General features: G+C 38.5%; 1 protein-coding gene across 1 annotated transcript in view; it reads left to right on the plus strand.

Annotated features, from left to right (window-relative positions):
- commd10 (COMM domain containing 10) overlaps positions 1–22,545 on the plus strand; it is a 153,261-nt gene that overhangs the window by 7,116 nt on the left and 123,600 nt on the right. Inside the window, exon 5 of the mRNA XM_012870103.3 lies at positions 89–199. Within this exon, the coding sequence (XP_012725557.1) occupies positions 89–199 (111 nt within the window). The remainder of the gene's footprint in view (positions 1–88; positions 200–22,545) is intronic.

Consider the following 22,545-nt stretch of genomic DNA (forward strand, 5'->3'; position numbering starts at 1 on the left):
GTTATAAATAACAGATATTGTTAATTCTCTGCTTTATTTATCTGTCTTGGCTATTTGTGTGTAAACTGGGACCATTTGTGTCTTTAAGCTGGACTTTGTCAGCTGGCAGCTGAACCTGCAGATGGCCCAGTCCAGCCAGGCCCGTCTGAAGTCTCCCAGTGCCGTCCTCCAGCTGGGGGTCCGTAAGGAAGATTCTGAGGTATGAACACATAGATGCATGACCAGCGTGACCTCGCTCTTGTTGCCGTGCTTCGGTTATACTTAAACGCGTCTACCTACTTTTTATGCCAAATGAGAATCATCTCCTGTCTGCTCATTTTGCTAATTGATGGTAATCCCAAAGCTGCCTGTCTTGATTTAAGGAGAGGCCAACATCTGGCTCCAGAGTAACTAGTGTAAAGAGCCGAGATCAGGGAGCTTGTTATATGAAACCTCCGGGGTCTCTTCTGTCTCCTGGTAGACTCAATTTGTAGCTAAAAATGGACTTTATATAATATTTATCCAAGGTGCCTTTTATTTTTGTTTTTATTATGCTTAATTTGTCTTTGATGCATGTATCTAATAATGTATTACAGCGACGCTAAGGGTGAAAGAAAACGTGCAGATATGACGCCATACAAAGATCATCATCCTGTTCATCCTGTTTATTTTTATTTATCTATCATTAAAGTTTGTTATTTTTATTTAGTAGGAGCTTTTATTTCTCTGCTGTTCCTTCTGGGAGTTAAAAAACAAAAAACGAAATGGGCTCTCAAGTTTTGTCGTCTTATTTAATTGGTATCTTTTCTTCACACTCGATGCTTTGATTGATCTAACAACCTGAAATACTTGCCATGCTGCCGTTAATGCTCCATCAAACAGTTGAAATGTGTTCTGAAGTCTGTGAATGCTTCACAGGACCATTGTTTGATGTCCTGGAGGCTAAAATCTTTAGTTAGCTTTAGCCTGGACTCGGTTGGTCTGATTATCCTCTGAGCCTGGTTGGTGTTGTTGTTCCAGCTGAAGTGTTTTTCCTCCTCGCTTCTTTGGACTCTACCCAGAGACAACGCTGGCTTAGCCTAAACTTGTAATAAGGGATGACATATTTAAATTTTTGCCATCTTTAAAAGGAACCTCAAGGCGAAACAAAATACTGTTTTTGTTTATCTCTATGAAAACAACATGTTCCTAAATGTATCCTTGGACTGGATTCTACTGTTTGTCCCTAGGCTTTGAAATGATGCATTAATTTATTTAAATCCACTTTTCCTGTTGTTGGTGGAGAAATCTTGGTGGACTAAAATCAAGCCCTGCCAAAAGTTAGAGAAAAATAGGGATGCGTCTTCTTTGTCGGCCTGCAGGGGGCACTGTTGTTTCACAGGTTTTGAAGCCTCCTCCTTAGAAGCTCTGTGGCGTCTGAGACTCTCCTGACTGAGATGATGCAAATGAATTTTTCACACTTTTCAAAAAATCCGACTTCCACTTGGTGTTTTCTGAGTAGAACATCTTTTTAGCTCTTGGTAAAAAAAATAAAAAATCCTCTTTGCAACTTCTGACTCGGGAAAGCATCGCACCAACTGAGAAACTGAGCTACCTGTGTGTAACAGTGATTACCGCACAGGTTAAACACCCTGACTGCTGCTAATTGTCTAAAAGAGAGGGTGGCTGCTAATTGGAGAACGCAGAAAACGAAAAGGTGACGAGGAACGGCGTGGTGAGACATACAAGTGACAGAGGATGTGAAAACAACTAAGAAAAGGGTAAAGGTTATAAAGTGGTGAAGGAGCAGAGGATGAAGGGGCGTAAGGCAAGACCAGTGCTTTAGATTTTATTGATTGCCGTGGAAGCTAAGTGGAGACTCAGACACTCCTGTATCTAACCAGCCTACTACTTTATTAGAACCCTCCCTGAAGAGCAGAGGAGGAGGAGAACTGCCAGAGCATCTCATATCTCTTTCCTCCAATCAATTTGAGCCACACAACGCATCACCAGTCGAGTGCATAAGGTGTTAGGAGGAATACGGAAACTCCATTGGCTAATCTCTTCTGCCTTTAAAATACAGTGCCTTGCAAAACACTTTCCACGTTGAAAAAAAACAAACAAATATGGCGTGGACTTGCATTAAACTCACTTGACCATGACACCACTAAATGAAATCTAGTCATTTATTTAGCTTGGTGAACAAACAGCATCCTGAAGACGAAGGATCACAGCAGACAGGTCAGGGATGCCGCTGTGTTTATAGCAGAGTTTGGTTATAAAACAATATCCCAAGCTTCACATATCTCACTGAGCTCTGTCCAGTCCATAATCGGAGAAGTCAAAGGAAATACGGGGTAGATACAAAGATTGAAAGAGTTGCAAATTTTCCAAGACAAAGGCTGTCTACCCAAACTGAGAGGCCAGGCCAGAAGAACATTAATTAATCTCATATTGTCCAAAGTTTAAATGGTAACTCTGGAGCAACTGCAGCCATCCACAGCTCATGTGGGACAACCTGTGGACACAAATCTGGTCTTTTAGGCAGAGTTGTTGAAATAAAACCCATAAAAAGTTCCATTTTTAAAGTGAACTGCAAGCGAAGTTCAGGACACAAAGCATGAGACTGGGGAGGAGGTTCACCTTCCTGCAGGAGGACACTAAACTAACAGTCAGAGCTAAAATAGTTTAGATCAAAGCATATTCATGGTTCAGTAAAAGTCCAGACCTAAATGCAATTTAAAATATGTCAGAAGACTTAAAGTTTACAGATGCTCTCCATCCAGTGTGCAGCATTTTCAGTCTTTAGATGCACAAAGCTGGTAGGTGCATAACCCAAAAAGACTTGAAGCTGTAATTCCAGTAAAATGTGGTTTTAGAAAGCTACTAACTATTGACTCCGGGGGGGCTGGGTACTAACATGCTGAACCTTTCAGATTTTTCTACAGAATTTTATTTTTTGGAAAACCATGCACGTTCTGTTTATCTGTGAGATAGAAAATCCTATAAACTACATGAGAAGAAATTCGAGTGTCTTTCTTTTCGTTCCTTTCCTTTTTAGATGTAGGGACAGCTATGATGTATATCGTGAAAATGCCATGAACTCTAAGATAATTTGCCATACCATAGTTGGCCTTTTGCTAACATTAAAGCACGGGTTTGAGAGGGTCTGAGTGGGTTTTTGCATGGCCCCGTGTGTTGGCTACGGTCATATACTGAAATTATACATCCAAGTTTTTTTCTGTTTCTTTCCAACCAGCATTCTATGAGCATCTGCAGCACAGTGGGTAGTAGTTTTGCAGTCGGAAAGTTGTTGGATTTATTTCTTCTCTCTGTCCCCGGGAAAGAGAGAACCTACCCATCTGCAAATCAGTGTATGAATATGTGCGCAGGGGTGAGTGGAGGAATGTGGTTATAATGTAAAGTGCTTTGAGTGATCAGAATGACCAGAAAAACACATTATAATTTAGTCCATTTACGATTTCACCATCCCTCCAATAAAAGCTGATCCCTCCTTAATTTAGAAACGCCCAGACTATAGTGACAAGTCTCTTTAACTGATGCATTTCCGATCATCTGCAGTCAAGCTTTAAGAAATGTTTTAAGAGGCAGGTAGTTAAAATAAGCTCATAAAGACTGATGGAAACATCTTTCAGTAAAGGTGGGACACAAGAACCTGTTATTCCAAGAAAGAGAAATCTGAGTTTCTTTTTATCAAGCGACCTTGATAAGGAGTCCGTTGTGAGCGGTGGAGGTATAGGATCCAGGGGACGGTGAAGGGAAGGGTAAAATAACAGAGGAAGGTGATGGATTGATAACACCAAAATCACAGTGGGGGGAAAAAGGATGTATTTGAAGCAAGTGAGAATTTGCTGAAATCTATCCTCCAGTTCCCCTTTGGGTACGTGAAGTGCTTATGGTAATAGCAGAAGTCTACATGGGAAGCCTCAGGGAGTTCGCTTTTCTAGCTGTTAATGATATGCTGTTTTCTTTTTCATCCACACGTAACAACAGACGCAAATTTGTCGTTTTATCTGTTTTACAACGTAGTTTTTTTTTGCTGCATCTTAATCCAGACTACAAAAACCTTGATTTTATTGATTTTCATCACAAACGCCTTTTTATTGAAGTTTCTGATTCTGAGAGCTGTTGTCGGTTCAGATTTGTTTTTAGCTGGAGGATGCGGCGCTTGGAAACAAACAGCTAAAACCACCTGTGGTTTTCCACATTCATGTGGCGCATGTATACTTCACAGCTTGAACCTGTGGTATATTTGTCTTTATATGCAACGTGTTCCTCCTTTTTAAATATTCAGCGATATGCACTCAAAAGGAGGATGGCACTTTATAAAAACTACGAGGTTTATAACTTTTAGTAGAGTTGGCTGCTTGTATTCTGAGCTTATGGTTGTCAACTGGAAAAAAGGTAAATTGTTCACTCCTGAGTCTCTCTCTGTCTGAAACAAAGTAGTTGAAGTATCTGGTCTTGTTCAGGAGTGATGGTAAGATGGAGAGGAAGATGGGTAGACGGTTTGGGTCTCCGGTTTGAAGTAATGCAATCGTTTGTAGGGCAGAAAGAGCTGAACCATGGAGCAAATCTCTCCATTTACCAACCAATCTGCATCCCAACTCTCGCCTATGGTCATGATAAACAGGGCGGCTAAGGTGAGAGGAAGAGCTCAGCGGCGACTGCGGCTCAGTGGGTAGTCATCTTGCAATCAGAAGATTGTGGGTTTGATTTTAGCTCCCTGCTGTCGCATCTCGATGTGCCCCAAGGCACTTAAGTGTGTGTCTGCGTGTTAGTGAGTGCAATTGGATGAATGTGGCTATAGTGTAAAATGCTTTGAGTGGTCAGCATGACTAGAAAAGTGCTATAAATTCAGTCCATTAAGAGGAGCTCAGAGTAGAGCTGGTGCTCCATTAAAAGGAGTCAGCTGAGGTGGTTGTGACATCTGATCAGGATGCTACTTGAGATTGTTTCCAAGCATGTCCCCATTGTGAGAAGACACGCCGTCTTGGGATCGGCCAGACTCCGGAACTGGAGATTATTGCTGGGATGAGGGATGTCAAGGTTCCCCTTCGACAGCTGTTACCTCTGTGACCTGTTCTTGGATCACGAGAGGCGACTAATGGGACCCATTTTATTTATTTTTTATCTCAAAATATATATGTAAAGAGCAGTTTATAAAAAAGGGCTTGAAAAACTTGCAGCTTAAAAAAAATCTGCATATTCACAATGAAACCAGGACTGAAATACAAGCAAGCTACTAATGTGCAAGTTCCTTGTAGTGGTACTTCCTTCTCTAGCCATTGATGGAAGTCTACAAATTATATTTTATCCTGGAAAATTCTCTTCTTTCCTTAGAGCCAGGCTGGGTGACCTGTTATTTTTCAAACTTCATCTCGTTTTGTGGTCGTTTTCGGACCTTCACTAACTATTGACCCATGAGGCCTTTCTTCACAACTGGAATATGTATTGGATTTCATAGCATCAATGTCACCAGATCTTCAGAAATTAGATGAAAACAACATAAAAGTCTTTTTAAAAATAAAACCTCCAACCTCGATACTGTCGTCCTAGAAGTTGGATTAAAGCTTTTCTTCACATCAGGACCTCCACAACCTCAAACTTCACACATTTGAAAGCCCACTTTTAGTTCAGTTGAAAACAGGATTAGCTGTACTAACCATACAGTTGCAGTATTGGTGGGTAGTTTTATAGAAAACTGTGAGGATCTTAATAAACGGATTTTAGGAAATATCTTAAATGCATATTAAAGATGTACATTTTAAAATGTTTACAACAATTGTTTCATGGCAAATATAATAGTGGGCAACATAACAGATTTTGTCTTTTTTAATAATGTGTAGGTCGCTCACAAATCCATATATCTTATAACCTCTCGAGAACAATTATTCTTTTCATTCCCCGGAGGCGTGAAAACATAAATCTATAAAGGGTTTTGCAAGAAAATAGTTATAAAATGGAAAACTATTTGTTTCTCTTTTGTCATTTGCTCAGAGCTGCTGTTTTTTTTTTATTAACAGTTGCGAAGGAGGCTCGCGGCTTTTGCTTTGGTGTGTCTGAAAATGGAAAAAAAATTCACTCAGAGGGTCGTTCCCTTTCTCCCTTTATCTTTTGGTTTTAAACTGAGCATCTGCTAAAAAAAAAAAAAAAGAACAAATGCAAGGCTATGGTGACATTTATACCACAGACTATGCACTTACAAAGTAACTGTGACAGATTTCAGTATTTATTTGGTACATGCAAGGCCACAAAGGCACGTTGAACTAATGAGCCAATATAGGTTCTACATGCTGGCAGAGGCCTTAAGGGGTTTCTTTAGTTAATAGCTTCAGACAGACTTGATGGCAGTTGATAACACAAAACTCCCCCGCTTCAAAACTCTATTTGGAAGCAAATGCTGGACATTTTGCCCCTACAGATTTTTCTTCATTCATGGCACATTCAATCAATACATGTCTTTTGTTTTGTTTTTATAATAAACACTAAATTTACCACAGTACCCTCCAAATAAATTGGCAGCCCTGGCACTGATGTGTGAAAAGGCTTAAAATGGGTGATTTTACAAACTTGCATAATATTACACAGATAAAAAAAAGCTAATTTAATTTGGGTGCATTTACCATTCAAAATGGGAAAGACAAGAATACATTGCTTGTAGGTCAGGCAAATATATGAAGCTCTTTACAAGTCTGACTACAGCTACTAGAAAACAGCCAACTTTTCAATATCATCAGCCAGGGCTATCAATGAATAGTTAAGAACAACTAGAATAGTAACAAACAAGTCTGGATCAGGACCCAAAGTTATACACAACACACATAATGAGGCCTATGATAAAGGGGGAGAAAGAAAATCTCCAAACCTCATTTTACTGGAGCCAAGAGCTGCATTTCTGGGGAACCACGCCTCCATAACAAGGCATCTGCTTCTGGAGAGGCACAGAATGAAATCTGATCTGTTCTACCATCACAAATGTAAACCAATGGAGTTTACTAGATGATACAGAGACTTCAGCTGGCGTGCTGAAGCATTCAGAGTTTCTTTGACTGCAACTAAGGGGCCAGGCCCTGCTCCTGAGAGGCACCCCCCCCCCCCCAATCCCCATCACCACCACCAAAAAACATAAAGAAAAATTTACACTTGGGACAATACAGTCAGACAAGTGCAGCTCATCTGGAGTCTGGCAAACCCAGACTTGCCCATCAGATTTCCAGATGGAGAAATGCGATTTGTCACTCCAGACAACACGCCTCTCCTGCTCTAGAGCTTCAGTGGCTGTGTGCTTTACACCTCTGCATCCAGTGCTTGGCATTGCACTTGGTGATGTACGGCTCCAGTATGTGGAAACCCATTCCATGAAGCTCTCTACACACGTTTCTTGAGCTAATCTGGAGGCTGCATGGTGTTTGGAGGTCGGTAGTGATTGACTCTGCAGAAGGCTGGACAATATAGAAAAAAAAGCAGATCGATAAAATAGAAATCATGTTATGATATTGATAATTATCAACAAATTAAAAACATATATTTTAAGTGCAGTCCTGGCCATTTTATGCTGTTGCTTAGTGACCTATTATTAGATACAGAACACACAAACACTGAATTCAACCTTAACCTTTTATACAGTACAAAACAACTTTTTACCAAAACTTCAAGTCTGAAAAAACCCCCCAAAAAAAACAGGCGCTCTCTGAACTCTTTGAAGGGGGCGGAGCATTCCTGGGTCTGCGTTTGTGATTGGTTGGGAGGATGTAGCGAATGCAAAAGGAAGGAAAGCTGTTATTCTATTGAACTTTTTATGTACCCTTTTTTCTATCATCGATATATATATATTGATAGATAGATAGATAGATATTTGTGGTCCTTCATGCTTGCTGTTAAATGTGGTGGAGGATCAGTGATGCTATGGGCCTTTTTCTCAGGGTATTTTAAAATTAATCTGTTAGGGTTTGGCAGAAAACTGACAAACAGTTCTCATTGGCCTTTCAACGGTATAACAATCTAAAACTTTCGGCCAAATCCACACAGAAATGGTTCTCAAAATTAATTCCCTGTCGTGGCCACGGTCCCTAAAACTAAATATAGAAAGCCTGTGAATTAGGGTGGAGAAGAGAAGGCCAAGTATTTTCAGTGAGCGAGAAGGGAGCACATTGTGAAAATCAATTATTTCTTAAATGTATTTTTTTCTCATGACTGAATAAATTTACTCTGATTAAAGGTTGGCATTTTCAAATTATTTCAGTCTAACATGACGCTACTGCTTTAAAAGAAGACTTTATTATTTATTTTAAAGATTTTTACAGACCCCCCAGGGGTGCTGACGTGTTTTGTGATTGTGGTTGTTGCACTTTTTTTTTTCTGTTCCCCTTTATGCTTGAAAATTTTTATCAACTGACAAGTTGGTTTTATACAGCTGAAACCAGAAGTTTACATATTATTTAAAAAAGACACATACTTGGAAAAAGCCTATTTAGAATATATGTCTGACAGTGAGTGGAAAAAAAGTTTATTTGTCTTTTTATATAGTATATGTAAACTTCTTGTATTAACTGTATACATAACCCATTATTATAATTCCTACTTTGCCAAAGGGGGTTTACAATTCCTTCAACGGATAATGCCTTCTATCTTATATAGATCCTGGGTGTTGATAAGGATAAACTCTGAAAAAACCTTAACATGAGGGGCAAAAAAGTTAAACTTTCAGAACAGCAACCAAGAAGGAATCCTTCAGGGATATAAAAAGCCGTAGATGTTGTCTGCACTCCGACTAAACGTCTGGGATCATTCGCTCCTGCAGAGTGTCAGGAAACTTCCAGGTGTTGTGAAACAGATAGGACTTACAGTAAGCCACATCTTCTCCACTCCACCGCGATGAGCTCTGGGGGGAGAAAACAGATGACACAAATCCACGGGGCTCAGAACGCAAGAACACCATCTCCTACGTTTAGGAATCAGGAAGGAGCCGACATGCTGAAACCCTCATCAGGATCTTTTGTCAGACTCTGCTGCACAAGAATTTCAGACAGAAAGTGAATTGTTTTGGGAATGAAACAGATGGTCAAATAATAATGGTAAATTCAAAATCTTTCTTCATTGTGGACTTAAATCAGCTCTGCCTGATTTTTATTGTAAATGTTTTTTACTGTTTAAAGGACAAAACAATAAATTTGCGGGTCGCCTGACGTTAAAATGTTCAATAAAATTTGCTTCTGTCACAGTTTGGGTATATTTCACATTTTATTCATTGCATAATCAATTGATATTGTATGCTGAATCGCCGCCCTTTGTGCAGAGGATGAGGAATGTACAATTTCGACACAGCCTGGTTTGACTAATGTAGCTTCTGACCTTGCGTTGGATAATTTCCATAAAATATGTTTGTACTGCATATGTTTGGTCAGTTCTCCGTTGGCTTTAATTACCGCATCAGCGTGGCATGGAGGAGATCAGTCTGTACCACTGCTGCAGCGAGGAAGCCCTGGTTGCTTAAACGGAAGCCTTTAGCTTGTCTGCATTGTTGTATCTGGTATCTCTCTTCTTCCCCTAAATAAACAAACAAACAAAAATTTTTTTATTATTTATGGAGTGATCGTACAAGCATACTCAAGGTATTCAGCAGTTTTAGCCTATGTACTGCAGATACTGTATGTCTGCATGATCAGTGACTCCTTCTGCAGCCACACTTTGTAAATCTTCCTCAAACTTCTCTATGCACTTCATAGTCTAATTAAGGCTGAGGGTATTCTACAAATTGTTTTTCCTTGCACTAAACTTTCCAACATTATGTTTGGATACAGCATTCTGTGAATAGATATTAGCTTTGGCAATTACTTTTTGTGGCTTACCCTCCTCATAGAGGGTAAGGAATATTGTCTACTGGACATAAAGTCAGCCATCTTCCCCATGACAGCATATTTCATTTTCTTAGTTTTAAGAAACTAAACTGCGGGTTTTCCTCAACTGTAAAATAAACAGAAGAAAATGTTTAGAATATATCACCGTGTGATTAAACAATCTATATGAGTTTCTCTTTTTAGTGCTGAATTGCTTAATGAAACTCGTTTTCGGTAATATTCTAATTTATTGATAGATGCCTGTAATATTTTTTATGCAATACTGTAACGTATGTCAGGCTTTCTTGTAGAACCTGAAAATTAGTTTCTCTCTTCCTCCTCTGTGATGATGTGATGCTGCACTAGTTCGGTAAGCTTTCAGTAAAACATGGACTTTAAGGACAGCTCCTGCTGCACTCTTTTCTGATAGCTCAGTAGCTGAGTACCAGTTAGCATCACAGCATCTGAGCGGTAAATTGTCCTCATTCAAACACAAGTGCCTCGACGTTTTCAGGAGGACTATTTTTCTGTCAGATCTGTCGAGAGTTGCCGCTGCGCAGTGTTGCGTTATTCCACCTCAGTTCAAGCACTCGCTGGCTTCCTCTTTTTTTCATCCTAACATAAAAATCCCAGTGCAGTTATTTGGTTTGGGATGTATTTATACAGTTGAAACAGGATATTTACATGCACTGTGTAAAAAAAACACACTTTACCTTTCTTGCTCAACAAATCAGAATTTTTTTTTTGTGTTTTAGGTTAGCTGAAATTATTCCCGTTTGCTAAACGCAAGAATAATTAAAGTGTAATACTTTTAATTTTGACGTTTACATGTTTTTCTCAGTATTTGGTAGAATTACAGTCATTTTTGTTTGATTTTGCTCAAATGTTTTCCATATCTTGAGCCATTTCTAACAGATTTCCAGTTCTTATCTAGGCTTTAATTTCCTGTCTGATGTCCTTAGATGCTGCCGATAATCCAACATAATGTTCCTTTCATCATGATGCTGTTTTCTTTGTGATGGCAAGGCAAAACAAGTTTATTTAGCACTATTCAGTAAAAAGACGATTCAAAATGCTCGTGAAGTGCACCTGTCCCTCCTGCAGCAGAAAACGTCCTTTTTACCAAACACGGTAATTTGAATTTCCTCAGACCAAAGGATATTTCTCCAAAAATGAAGGCTTTTCTTTACATTTCCACATTCTAATCAGGCTTTTTTATGTTGCTTTTGGATTAATGGCTTCTTCCTCGCTGAGTGACCTTGGAATCCATGTCAAAACAGGGCTTGTTTTATTGCAAATAATCACACTGTATGTTGAGGTGCTTCCTTAAAGTACATTCACAGATGTGTCTCCTGTGTTTTGAATGAACCAATAAGAAGCTTAGAAAGCCATGACATCATCATCTGGACTTTCCCTAAAGGCACAGGAATGTAATTATTAATCTGGCTAGTCATAATTTTCTTAATCCTTACTGAGCCAAAACAGGAAGGCTTTAATGTGGCTTCATATCAGAAAGCGAGTAAAGATGTAATCGTCTTTTTATGGTGTATAAAAACATCTGGTTGCAGCTGTATGAGATCATTTGTTGTTTTGAGATTTTGGTGTCGAGTTAAGCCTCTTTCCTTCAAATTCTAACAAAGTCTACTGTAAGTTGTGGAAACCCGCTTGTTGTTTTTTTTTGTTATCAAAGCATCAAACATGAATGACTTTTTTTCTCTTCTGGCTCTCTTTTTTTTTTTTTTTCCTTTATTGTTGCTTACACCATGAGTGCTGTAATCATGGAAGTGCGGAAGCCCTTTGTTCAAAGGCAAACAACAACCCAGAGTCTCACACACTCGACACACAGTTTGAGTCCTGGAAGTTAAGCCTGTGACTTTACTTATTAACGCTGCGTGACGAGGAGTGCAATTAAGCCCCGTCTTTTTAACTTCGTACGAGGAGGTGCTGTGATCAGAGCCTCCCCAAACATCCCTCCGTGCCTCACGTGTCTCTGTCAAACCGGCACAACTTTGATCGCAACTCAAAGCCGTTCACTCTCCTCCTGACGAGTTACGTAAAGCGCCGATCCTGCCTCCCACACGCATGCAGACCCCGGCAAACGAACGCGCTCACATCCAGCCCTCTTCCCCTTCATCGTCTTAGGGATTACATGACCCAATCAATATATTGGAGAGGCTCGGATGTAAATAGCGCCGAGTTCAGATCGGTCTCTCCGAGCCACCCACCAGCCTGGAAGCACAAAAGCAGCTTTGTGTCGGTCTCTACTTGTCTTGCTCTACATGTCCCAGGATGCTTTGTTGCTTTGTGTGCACATCTTTTTTAAGGGTCTCTCTCCATCTCTCTCCGTCTCTTTATCCATCTCTCCCTCGGCCTTCTACTTTCCCATTGGTGATTTGTTTTTTTTTGTTTTTTTTTCCTCCTGTGGGATTTGGGATCCCATTCATGGCGCGCACATTGTTCGGCTCTTATCCATTCCTGCGGATGGGCCCCGGCAGGCAGAATGGGTGACTGTGGGCGCCCTCCATCCTCTCCCCGCCACCACCCCACTCGGTGCTCCTTGCCATACAATGATGTCATGGCTCTTATTCGCTCCAGGGGTACCCATTGATTGCTCTCTCTCCCCATTACACACTCCCTATATCTCTACTTTCCACCCCCCCAACCTTCAATCCTGCACTCCTGTTTCCCTCAGCCAGTCGCTTTCTCAGATTCTTTAGCCTCTCAATAGGCGCCGGGGGGATTTGGGGATGTTTGGATGTTGTTTAGCACACCCACGGTACATGCTTGACACCCAGATAGGCGAGCCATCCCCGCCACCAAATCCAACTGTTATTTGCTTTTAAATCGAATTTGTTTAACGTCCTCCCCCCTTTTTTTTTTTTCATCTTCCACTCCTGTGATCGGCTTGTCTCTTTCTTTCGGGTATTCAGCTGCTTCTGATTCACACCCGGTTTGTGAAGTAGTCATTAATCCAACCCCCCCTCCACTCATACTGGGTTGCCATTTTGCCGGGGTTTACAGTGACAGTAAAAAGGAAAAATAATTTTAGCCTTTTTTGTGTTACCATTTATTTTAGAGAGGCTGCTCTGCCTCTTGGCTGAACTGTGCCGGGATGAAAAATCTATTTCAGTTTAAACAAGAGGCGCTGATTGCACAAGTGCAGAGCCAAATCACATCCATTCATGGGAGTGAAAGTTTCCTGACAGCCATGAACGGGGTGAAAGGGCTGTTTTTTCCCCCTTTTCAAATACCCAATTTGGTAATAATCTAGATGTATTTACACATCTAGAAACAGGTTGTTGTATTAGTCTCACAATTTCTGTTTTCTTTTGTTGCTTCTAACTTATCTTGGTTCCCTTGCATCCTACTATGCAGAGATATAAAAGAAATATGAGGATACATACAGGCCTCTTTATTGCCTGGAATAATGATTATAATGACTAGGTTTGTGCTTGGCAATGCTGTCATCCGACACTCAACGCTACCGCAGAAGAGAGAGCTTCCTCTCTTTGTCTCAACCTATTGTCACCAATGTTAAACTGGATGACCAGACTCTATTTCTACTATTTAACCATAATGTTGAAAGGAAAAATATATTTTTTTTTAAATATTCCTGAGCTTCATAGCTATGTGTTTAGTTTAGTGGAAGCATAGGTGCAGAGGTCACAGGCAATATAAAAAGCCCCACCTTTAATGTGATCTATACTATGTACCACACATGTAAAAAGGAGCCGAAATGTTTTCAATGTAAAAAAAAAAGGAATCTAAAATTATGTGGCAAGTAACATACATTTATAAACTGTTAAAGAGGGGGTTTATTGAGGACCCAAATGCAGGCAAGAGGGAGGCAGAGTAAATAGAAAACAAAAACATGTTTAGTAAAGAAACTTAAAGTCCAAAAACAAGAACTGATGAGCAGGAAACCAAGACAAATCCAAAATCCAGTGGCATGAATGGAGACAACAAGCAATGGAGCAGACAATGGACAATGGGATGAACCTGCAGTGACTGAAAGAACTGAAAGGGGGATATCTACTGAGGAGAGAGAGTTAGCAGGGCTGGGCGATAATTTATTAACAATATATATCGATCGATAGACTTATATTGATGATAGGAAGAAAAGGTTAAATAAAAAGTTCAATAGAAAAACAAACCTTTTGCATTCTAGCCTATATTGAAGGTTAATATTACATTCATTACATCCTCCCAACCAATCACAAACACAGACCCAGAAACGGTCCGCCCCCTTCAAAGAGTTCAGAGAGCACATTCTTTTTTTCTTTTTTAAAAACTTGCAGTTTACGTAAAAAGTTGGTAGAATAAACGGTTGAATTTGAATTCAGCGTTTGTGTGTTCTGTATCTAAAAATTGGGCACTAAGTAAGAGCATAAAATGGCCAAGGCTGCACTTAAAATTTATGTTTTGAATTTGTTGATAATTATCAATATCGATCAATATGATTTTATCGATATGCTTTTTTTCTATATCGTCCAGCCGTAATCGTTAGAACAAGAGACAGATGGAGACTAATTAACCAGAGTGAGAGTAGATGAGAGAGAAACCTAGACAACAGAGACTGGGTCATCTAATTGAATGAATGGCAGAACAGAAAGTAAACACACAGAGATCAGAAACAAGACAACAGTACACAAACAGAACATAACTCTGCAGGAGAGACTCTAAACACCAAACCCTGGCAAACAGGAGAAAAAGAAAAATAGAGACACAGAGCAGAAAGCGTCGACACTTTCATTATATTATATTTCATACTCTGGTTATTTCATGCATCATTTAAGATATAAAAATTGCTGTTTGAAGAAGATTTTCCCCTCAAGCCCATTGTTCTTATTAAGCAAAGAAAGATTAAGCTCATTAGAAGTGTGATGTTTAAAGTACCCAAACAAATATTCAAAGAATATGCCATAAAGTGAAGGCCTTTAATGTGACCCTTTGTCTTCTCTGTTGTGTACGTAAGCTTCAAAGTCCTAAAAAGTGACCTTGTGTTTCAGCATGAACTGAAATAGCACTGGAATGGAAAAACATCATTGTCTCTTGTGATAACTACGGCAACATCAGATTATTTGTGTTACCAATGCTACCAGTGTCTCTGTTTAAGCTGTTCTATAAACTTTCTTCTCAGCCCTAATCTTTCCATCTCTCTCACAAACATACATTTCAGCCCCCTTGTTGTCCCTCCTTGTGTATGGGAGCGCCAGAGTCTACATACCAAAGGGGGACAGGGTGGCTGCCTTGGTAATCGTCCAGCTCTGTCACAAAGTGGGGGGAAAAAATGTTCCCTTACAGTTGAGAATAGTCCCCAGTTGTCTAACAGCCATGAAAAACCTCCCGTCCCGTCTGCCCATGCAGTACTGTAAACCAGGCCTACTGTTTCATAATGCTAACCTTGGCTACGCGGGTTGAGCGGATCTTGCCACCCCTTCTGGCACAACGACGGATAGTTAGTTTACTTTCTAAGATGATTGCTCCCCCTCCCTCCCACACACACACACTTAGAAGATTACATTTTGACACTTTTTTTTTTGGGTGCTGTCCCAGTGCCATGTTGTTGTAAGCAGATTCAGAGGTGACTTCAAAGTTGGACGGAAGAAACTCACATTTCGACTTGTGAAACTTTTCAGTGACAAGAGCCAGAAACTAAAGTAGTAATCTCTAAACTTGGGGCATCCAAACATTTCAAAGATCCTTTTGATGGAACCACTTTTCCTCTGCCCTGTTACAGAGATTGGCAGCAGAAGCTGGTAAATGACATGGCGGTCTGTGTTTCTTCATAACAGGGAACAATTAGCTGCCACCAACGTAATCGTCTTGTCACGGCTCACTAACAGCTCGTGTTACTTAGCTTGTTTGTCTTGGCACTTCAGTTGATTGTGTTTTAGTTTTCCCTCTCAGATCTGGAGGCTCCTAAAGACGATTCTTTCTTGCTTACAGTGACAAGATGGGATGGATTTTCATAGGATGTGATAAAGCCAGAATGAGTAAAACTGAAACACTTAAACAGTTATTCGATGAAACAGACTTTGTATATTTTACCATTTTGGGTTTAATTTTTTTTTCTTGGAGTCACTTAGATAAAAGGTGAGGACAAGTTGTTGTGAGTCTGATTTGTTGCATATTTATTTTAGAAATAAGTAAAAGCTGTAAAAGCCAGCTTCTAATACAGGGATTTATGTTTTGAGCATACTTTTGGACGTTTTTTAGTCTACGATACTTTTGTTTACACAAATGGTTAATTATAGAGTCAGGCTTTGTGACTGCTCAGCAGAATATTAACCAGATTCTCTGCCAGATTCAAGTCCGGACTATGGCTGGGTCAGTTCAAAACATTGGTTATTATATCCAGTTAGATAAATGTGGTGGTAAAATTAAAAGGATACTTTAAATCTATGTCTGCCAGGGGTATATATAACTTGGTATTAACTGCATGTGGAAAGGTATTCAATTTTAGTTCTGAAAAAAAGAAGAGATGTGGGTGTTTTTGTACACATTTCTAATAAATTGTGTTAGATTATTTTTATAATTAACTAAAGTTTATTTTAGATATACACATTGTACCCCCCACGCGCTACAAAACCCGTTGATTAATAAAACCAAAAAATTTAACTTTTCAGAGATGGTGAGACAGACAGAGGGATGGGTGGTCTGACAGACAGATCATTTAGTCACCTATTTTATTTTATCATCTGTAAAGTTAAGTTTTTATAAATGTCAAATTTGGTTTTAAAGATTGCATGCAGTGTACAGTAATCCAGCCACGAACCTTACAGCTCTAAATATTTATAACTTTGTACCAGAGAAAGTCAAAAAGAAAAACTGAATATCTCTTTATTTTATGGCCCAAACATCAGCGTTATCAGTCAACCCCTGATGTACAGTAATGTCCTCATACAGTGTTAACACTGTACACACCGGAGGGGACACCCGTCCTGATTGACTTGACATGTAATTAAGCATGACATAACTCATCTTTGGGCAAATGACAAAATGTTTTATTTTTCTGTACTTCATGACTTGAGCTGTGATGCTCTGAGCAGAACCATAAAGCCCATACCAAAGACCTGTTCTGATAAAAACTAAAACCTGTTAATCTCTCGTACAACATGTACACTGAATAGAATATTATCACATTAGTCCAGCCTTTTTTTTTTAAAAATAAATTAATATATGGTATTTTGAACTGAGACACAAATGGAAATGCTTTTTTTTCCTGAAGGGTATCTTTAGGATGTTTCAAATGTTCCCTTTTTCATTTAAGACAAAGTAGTTTATAAAATAGTAACAATATCTAAGTCTGAAACCTTCTTCTTCTATTTTGAATGTTGGCATAGCCTAAATTTCTGAGGCGTAAGAGTTGTTGGGTTGTTGGATAAGTTGTCCAAAGAGGCTGAGGTTGCTTCAGCCAATGATGAACTGCCAGCAGTCATTCCAGTTCAGGGATCAGCAGTTTGTAGGTGCCTTATGTGATTTACCTTCTTTCAGTGTTTGCAACATCCATCTAAGCAGTGTGGGAGGCGAGAACACAATGGTGAAAACACCAGGCACTATTTCTAGACCTGTGATTTCTTTCCTGGTTAGGCGCCATTCAAATAGAACATCTATACATGTTGCTTTAGAACATCTGATCCATATTTTTATTGTTATTGTAATTTAGGCATTTTTGGTTTTGGTTTTTTTCTGATTTCTGCATCTCTGTGTTGATTTTGATATTACAACACCCCCAAGGTTGCAAGATAAATATTGTATGATATCAACAAATGCTGACACTGCAAAATCTGAACTAGAAATAAGTAAAATATTCTTTAAAATTAGTGTATTTGTCCTTGATTTGAGCAGGTAAATAAGATGATTTGCCAATGGAATAAGATTTTTGCACTTAAAATAGGAACAATTCATCTTCATCTGCTTATTTTAAGTGCAAGATGTCTAATTATCTTATTTTAGGGGTAGAAATACTCATTCCGTTGACAGATAATCTTATTTACTTGCTCAAATCAAGGATTAAAACACTAACTTTAGAACATTTTACTTATCTTTAGATCTGTTTTTGCAGTGGCACTGCTGTGGTTCAGCAAAACATCACAGAAACTCTTTCTGTGGGACTCACTACAGACATTTATTTTGACTGGGGGGTAAAAAAGCCCATATTTTAAAGGAATCAACTATAGTTTAAAGTATTTCAGAAGTTTGTCTTTACTGCGTTTGAATAACTGGATGTGAGCTCCATTTATATCCTCACTGCTTTGCAAATTTACAGAACATTACTTTCACTGTAACACTCCCAGCCTTTTCCTTTATCTCCTACCTTCTGTTGCACATCCTCCCATTGTTTTCACTGAACAGAATGAATGAGCTGAGCAGCGCTGTGTGCACTTTGAGCTATTTTTGGCAGCTCGAAAGGATGAGTCATAGTAACATATGAATAGATAAGGAATGATCCTTCCACAATTTGCAAATATGCCACTTCTTCCATTTCACCGTTTTCATTCCTGCATCTCAACCAATTTAACTGTATATTTTCTCTCTCTCCTCTGACTTCTTTCTTTTTCTCTTTCTCTGCATTCTCCCAGCATTGTTTTCTAGAAGTCCTAATGAACACAATGGCATCTGCTGTGCTCATTTGTCCATGTGATGATTGCAGCAAGCACTACTGTGACATCGAAAGGCCACGACAGTTTGCAAACTGAAAAACGTCCCATCTATCACATGCTATTACTGTTATGTTGCCTGTTAATTCCAGCACATACATGTCCCAGCAGTATTGGAGTTGTTAAATCTAAGACTCACGGGAGTAAGTGTCAGCTAAGCCTTATGGTCCACAGACTCAACAGAGGCAACAGCGTGCCCCAGCAGTATATAAAATGTAATTATCTCTTTAATGCTCCTGACAATGACACATGGTGTTAACATTACAAGCAGCTGTTTTTTGTACTGGTTCACAGGGTTCTTGTTCAGTCTGGTTAAGTTGGTTGGTTGAGGCATATACCAGACCTGGTTAAGTATGGAACAAAATGGTGTATTGAAAACGACTGCTCTGATTCTCGTCGATGGAGTTGTTGGAGTTGGGAATATGTTGCTGAAGTCATGTTGGGATGCTACTTAATGATGCAGTCCCTGTTTTTGTTTTCTGTAGACTTGCCTTCTCAACCCTTTGTTTCAATGCGTCTTGAAATATTCAGTAGTTTCATGCAGTGAAATGACCCACTGACCCTATTCAGAAACTGATGAGATAAGAAAACCATTTTTTCCCCTTCAATTAAACAGCAATTATACAGTGTTTAAATGGCAGGCTTTTGGTTTTTAAAAGATGAGATCAAAACAATCCCATAATACAAAGGTATCAGTCAGGAGAAGGCTACATATGTCTGGACTAAGGAGTAGAATAGGGTTGGAAGACGGACGGCTTATTTTCCGAGCCAAAAATTAAATTTCTGGCTAAAACTTCCCAAAACCTTGTCGGAGTATTTGTTATGGTTTGGGAAAACTATTTTGATTCCGTGTATCTTACTCAGCAGCGGAAGAAACCAGATTAATTGGTGTAATCTTTTAAATAATGTTTGATTTACACATTGGTTATTATACTTCGTTTTTTAGAGGTCCTTATATTTTATTGTTGATTTATTTCTTTTATTTGTTGTTTTGGATAAATTAGATATATGTTTGACTAGTACAGAACTTTTTAATGCAATCGAGGGTGTTTTGTAAATGCGGTCTATGAATGAATGAATCAACATCACCACAAGAGCAGGTGGTGGCAGCATCTTGCTTAGGGGTTACTACTTTTTAGCTAGATGAAAAAATACTTGTCACCCAGAAGCTTTAGATGAAGAAAAGATGGGGCATTTTAGTTATCTTCTGCACCACTGTGAGTCCAAATGTCTGTCAAAATCGACAAAGTAACAAACCCACAGGAGGAAAATGTGTTTTAATGTATTTGCAAGGCAGACAGGACAAATATAAGGTCAAGATGTGGGATGGTGGCAGACTCTGAAGCCGAATGCTTAAAATAAATCAAAAGATGCTTCAAAGTGTTAGTTCAAGACTTTGAACGATGATGCAATCCGGTTGTTGATGCTTTTTGATAGTTTTTACCCCTTTAAATCTTTGTTTTTCAAATAAACTGTACAGGATAAATAAGCAGGATAAATGTATAGATTTATCGTGCTCTCGTTTCATAATCTTGGCATTTTGAACACAGGTATGTAGGTTTTTGATATTCACTTGATGTGTGGGTATCATGTCTAAAAAAATATTCTTGTGCTTTTCTATAACGGTTACAAAATCTGACTGAACTGGACTTATAAACACTCACATTACTCACAAGCACCGAGTCTGAGCTGCTGTAGTCATAAAGAAAGAACAGAGTCTATCTCTAGGAGTCTGACAGATTTTGCTAATGAATATATTAGCATGGTTTGTTGGCATAAGTATCAGTCCTTCATGGATTTTTATATACAGACATGCTTGAAAACAATTTTTCTCTGCACCCGATTCAAGTAAATGACTGACTATTCTTGAACTGGCTTGAACTGCAGCTGAAACTTCAACTTTTATTTTTGGTTTGGATTTATTTAATTTCCTCCCCTTTCCCATGTTGCTAGTTTGCATAATTGCTTTTGGGCTTATTTACATGATATGAGAAAACTGTAAATCTAGAAGGACCTTCAGTTCACATGTGAATTACTTTTATTTTAGTCAAAGCAAAACCTTCATATCAATGTGAAACATCCATCCATCCATCCATTTTCTTAATCCCTCATGGGGTCGCGGGGGTTGCTGGTGCCTATCTCCAACGTTTCAAAGTGAAACAGATTATGTTTTACAAAAACACTGAATGTTCTGCTGTACCAAAGTATGTTTTACTATGTATATGTACTACTATTAAGCTGTTGACATAAACAATTGAAATCAAATATTTAGTTACACAGTATACAAATACTGCTTAATGCAAGATTAATGAGAGATCATTTTTATTACTTTCTTTGAATTCAGAAGTTTACATACACTGAGATTTTAAAAACAAGGAACAGACCATTTGATGATCACAAGCTTTGTATAGTTCTGATTGGTTAGTTCTCAGGTTTTGAGTTATATACCACCAGAATAATGAAAGGTTTTAGATAATTTTGGTCATCATAGGGTTAAAGGGAGGCATACCTGTAAAACTATTTTGAAACAATACCTGAAATACACTGTTTACTTCTGTGACATCATGGAAGAATCAAAATAAATCATGCAAGATATCAGGAAATTATTTCCTGATATCCACAAATCATCCTTTTGGTCAATTTCCAGATACCTGCTGATGCCTAGTGAATCTGTACAGTCAGATGGTAAAGAAAAAAAATATCTTTCTTTACAGTGTAAGTAAATACCTCTTTCCAACTATGTAAATTGACTTAGATAGACTTTATTGTCATTCAACTGCACATTCACAATGTACATCTGATCGTTATTATGGTAGTATCTTAAAACAACATTGTAAAATATATTGTATGTATAATGACTAGTTTATAAATCTGTATTGGCAAAATGGAAATCAAGAATTTATTACATGAAGAAACCAAATATCGGTAAAACATGTTAAGTGCAATAAATAAAATGCGTTATGACTACTCCTGATTTCAGTATAGACCTAAATAAAGTGTGTTTTTATTTGTCAGTGGCCTTGTCCACACGTAACCAGATATTTTGGAAAATTAATACATTTTGATGTGTTTTGGCCTTTCATTCAAGCTAAAGCTAAGTTTTACATCATTAAAACTATTATTTCTGAAAGCTCCAACCAAATTAGAGAACTTTTCTGAAATTGATCCCCTGTGTACGATATTTTTTAAAAACTATGTAGGGTAGATATTAATTTTTATAAAGACCCAGCTATTTGTGTACAAGGCCTGTAATCGAGAAGTCATGCCTGTAGAATTTCGGTGGTAATACCGCTAGTCTTAACAGTGGGACTTAAATGTCATAGTTACAACTTTTTCATCAAAAAGATACATTTTCAAAAATAGTACATCCACAGGACATCTAGAGTGGTGCAGAATAAAAAAATTCTATTTTACTGAAAAATAAATATATAGTATTTAGATAATTGTTTTATAAATTTAGACGGCTCCAAAATATAGAAATATGTACTTCTGGTTACGATGCCAACATCGATACAAAAGCATTCTGCACAAATAGAAATAGTAGATTGAAGTCACGTGACATGGAGCTCAGGTGTTGCCCGATCATAGTAGTTCTGTGAATGCGCTGATAAATAGCTTCTTCTTGGCTTTACATTTCTCAAATTCAAGCAGACCAAAAAAACAAGCAAACCATCGGTGAGCAACAACAAGAGAGAAAGTTAGTGCCGACTTAAGGAAGCAAAGGGGCTCAGAAGCCACACGGAGGTTGCTGGTAGATCGGTCAGTATGTACAGTAATCATATATAAGGCACATAGGATTATAAGGCACACCATCAATGTTTGAGAAAATTGAAGGATTTTAAGTGCACCTTATAGTCTGAATATATGGTAATTAGCTGCAAAATATCTCTTTAAGTCAATGTTATGAAAATATATACACAAAACATCACACAATTGCTTCATCATAGCATTTTTTCAAAAATAAATTAAATTGCCAGTATCTTTATTTTCTGTACTTATGTCTGAAAACATATTCTGCGCAACAATTCCCTGCGCACAAATTCGTATTGACTTTGACTTCTTGA

This window comes from Fundulus heteroclitus, chromosome 12 (genome assembly GCF_011125445.2).
Source record: "Fundulus heteroclitus isolate FHET01 chromosome 12, MU-UCD_Fhet_4.1, whole genome shotgun sequence".
In the NCBI taxonomy this organism is placed as follows: Eukaryota; Metazoa; Chordata; class Actinopteri; order Cyprinodontiformes; family Fundulidae; genus Fundulus; species Fundulus heteroclitus.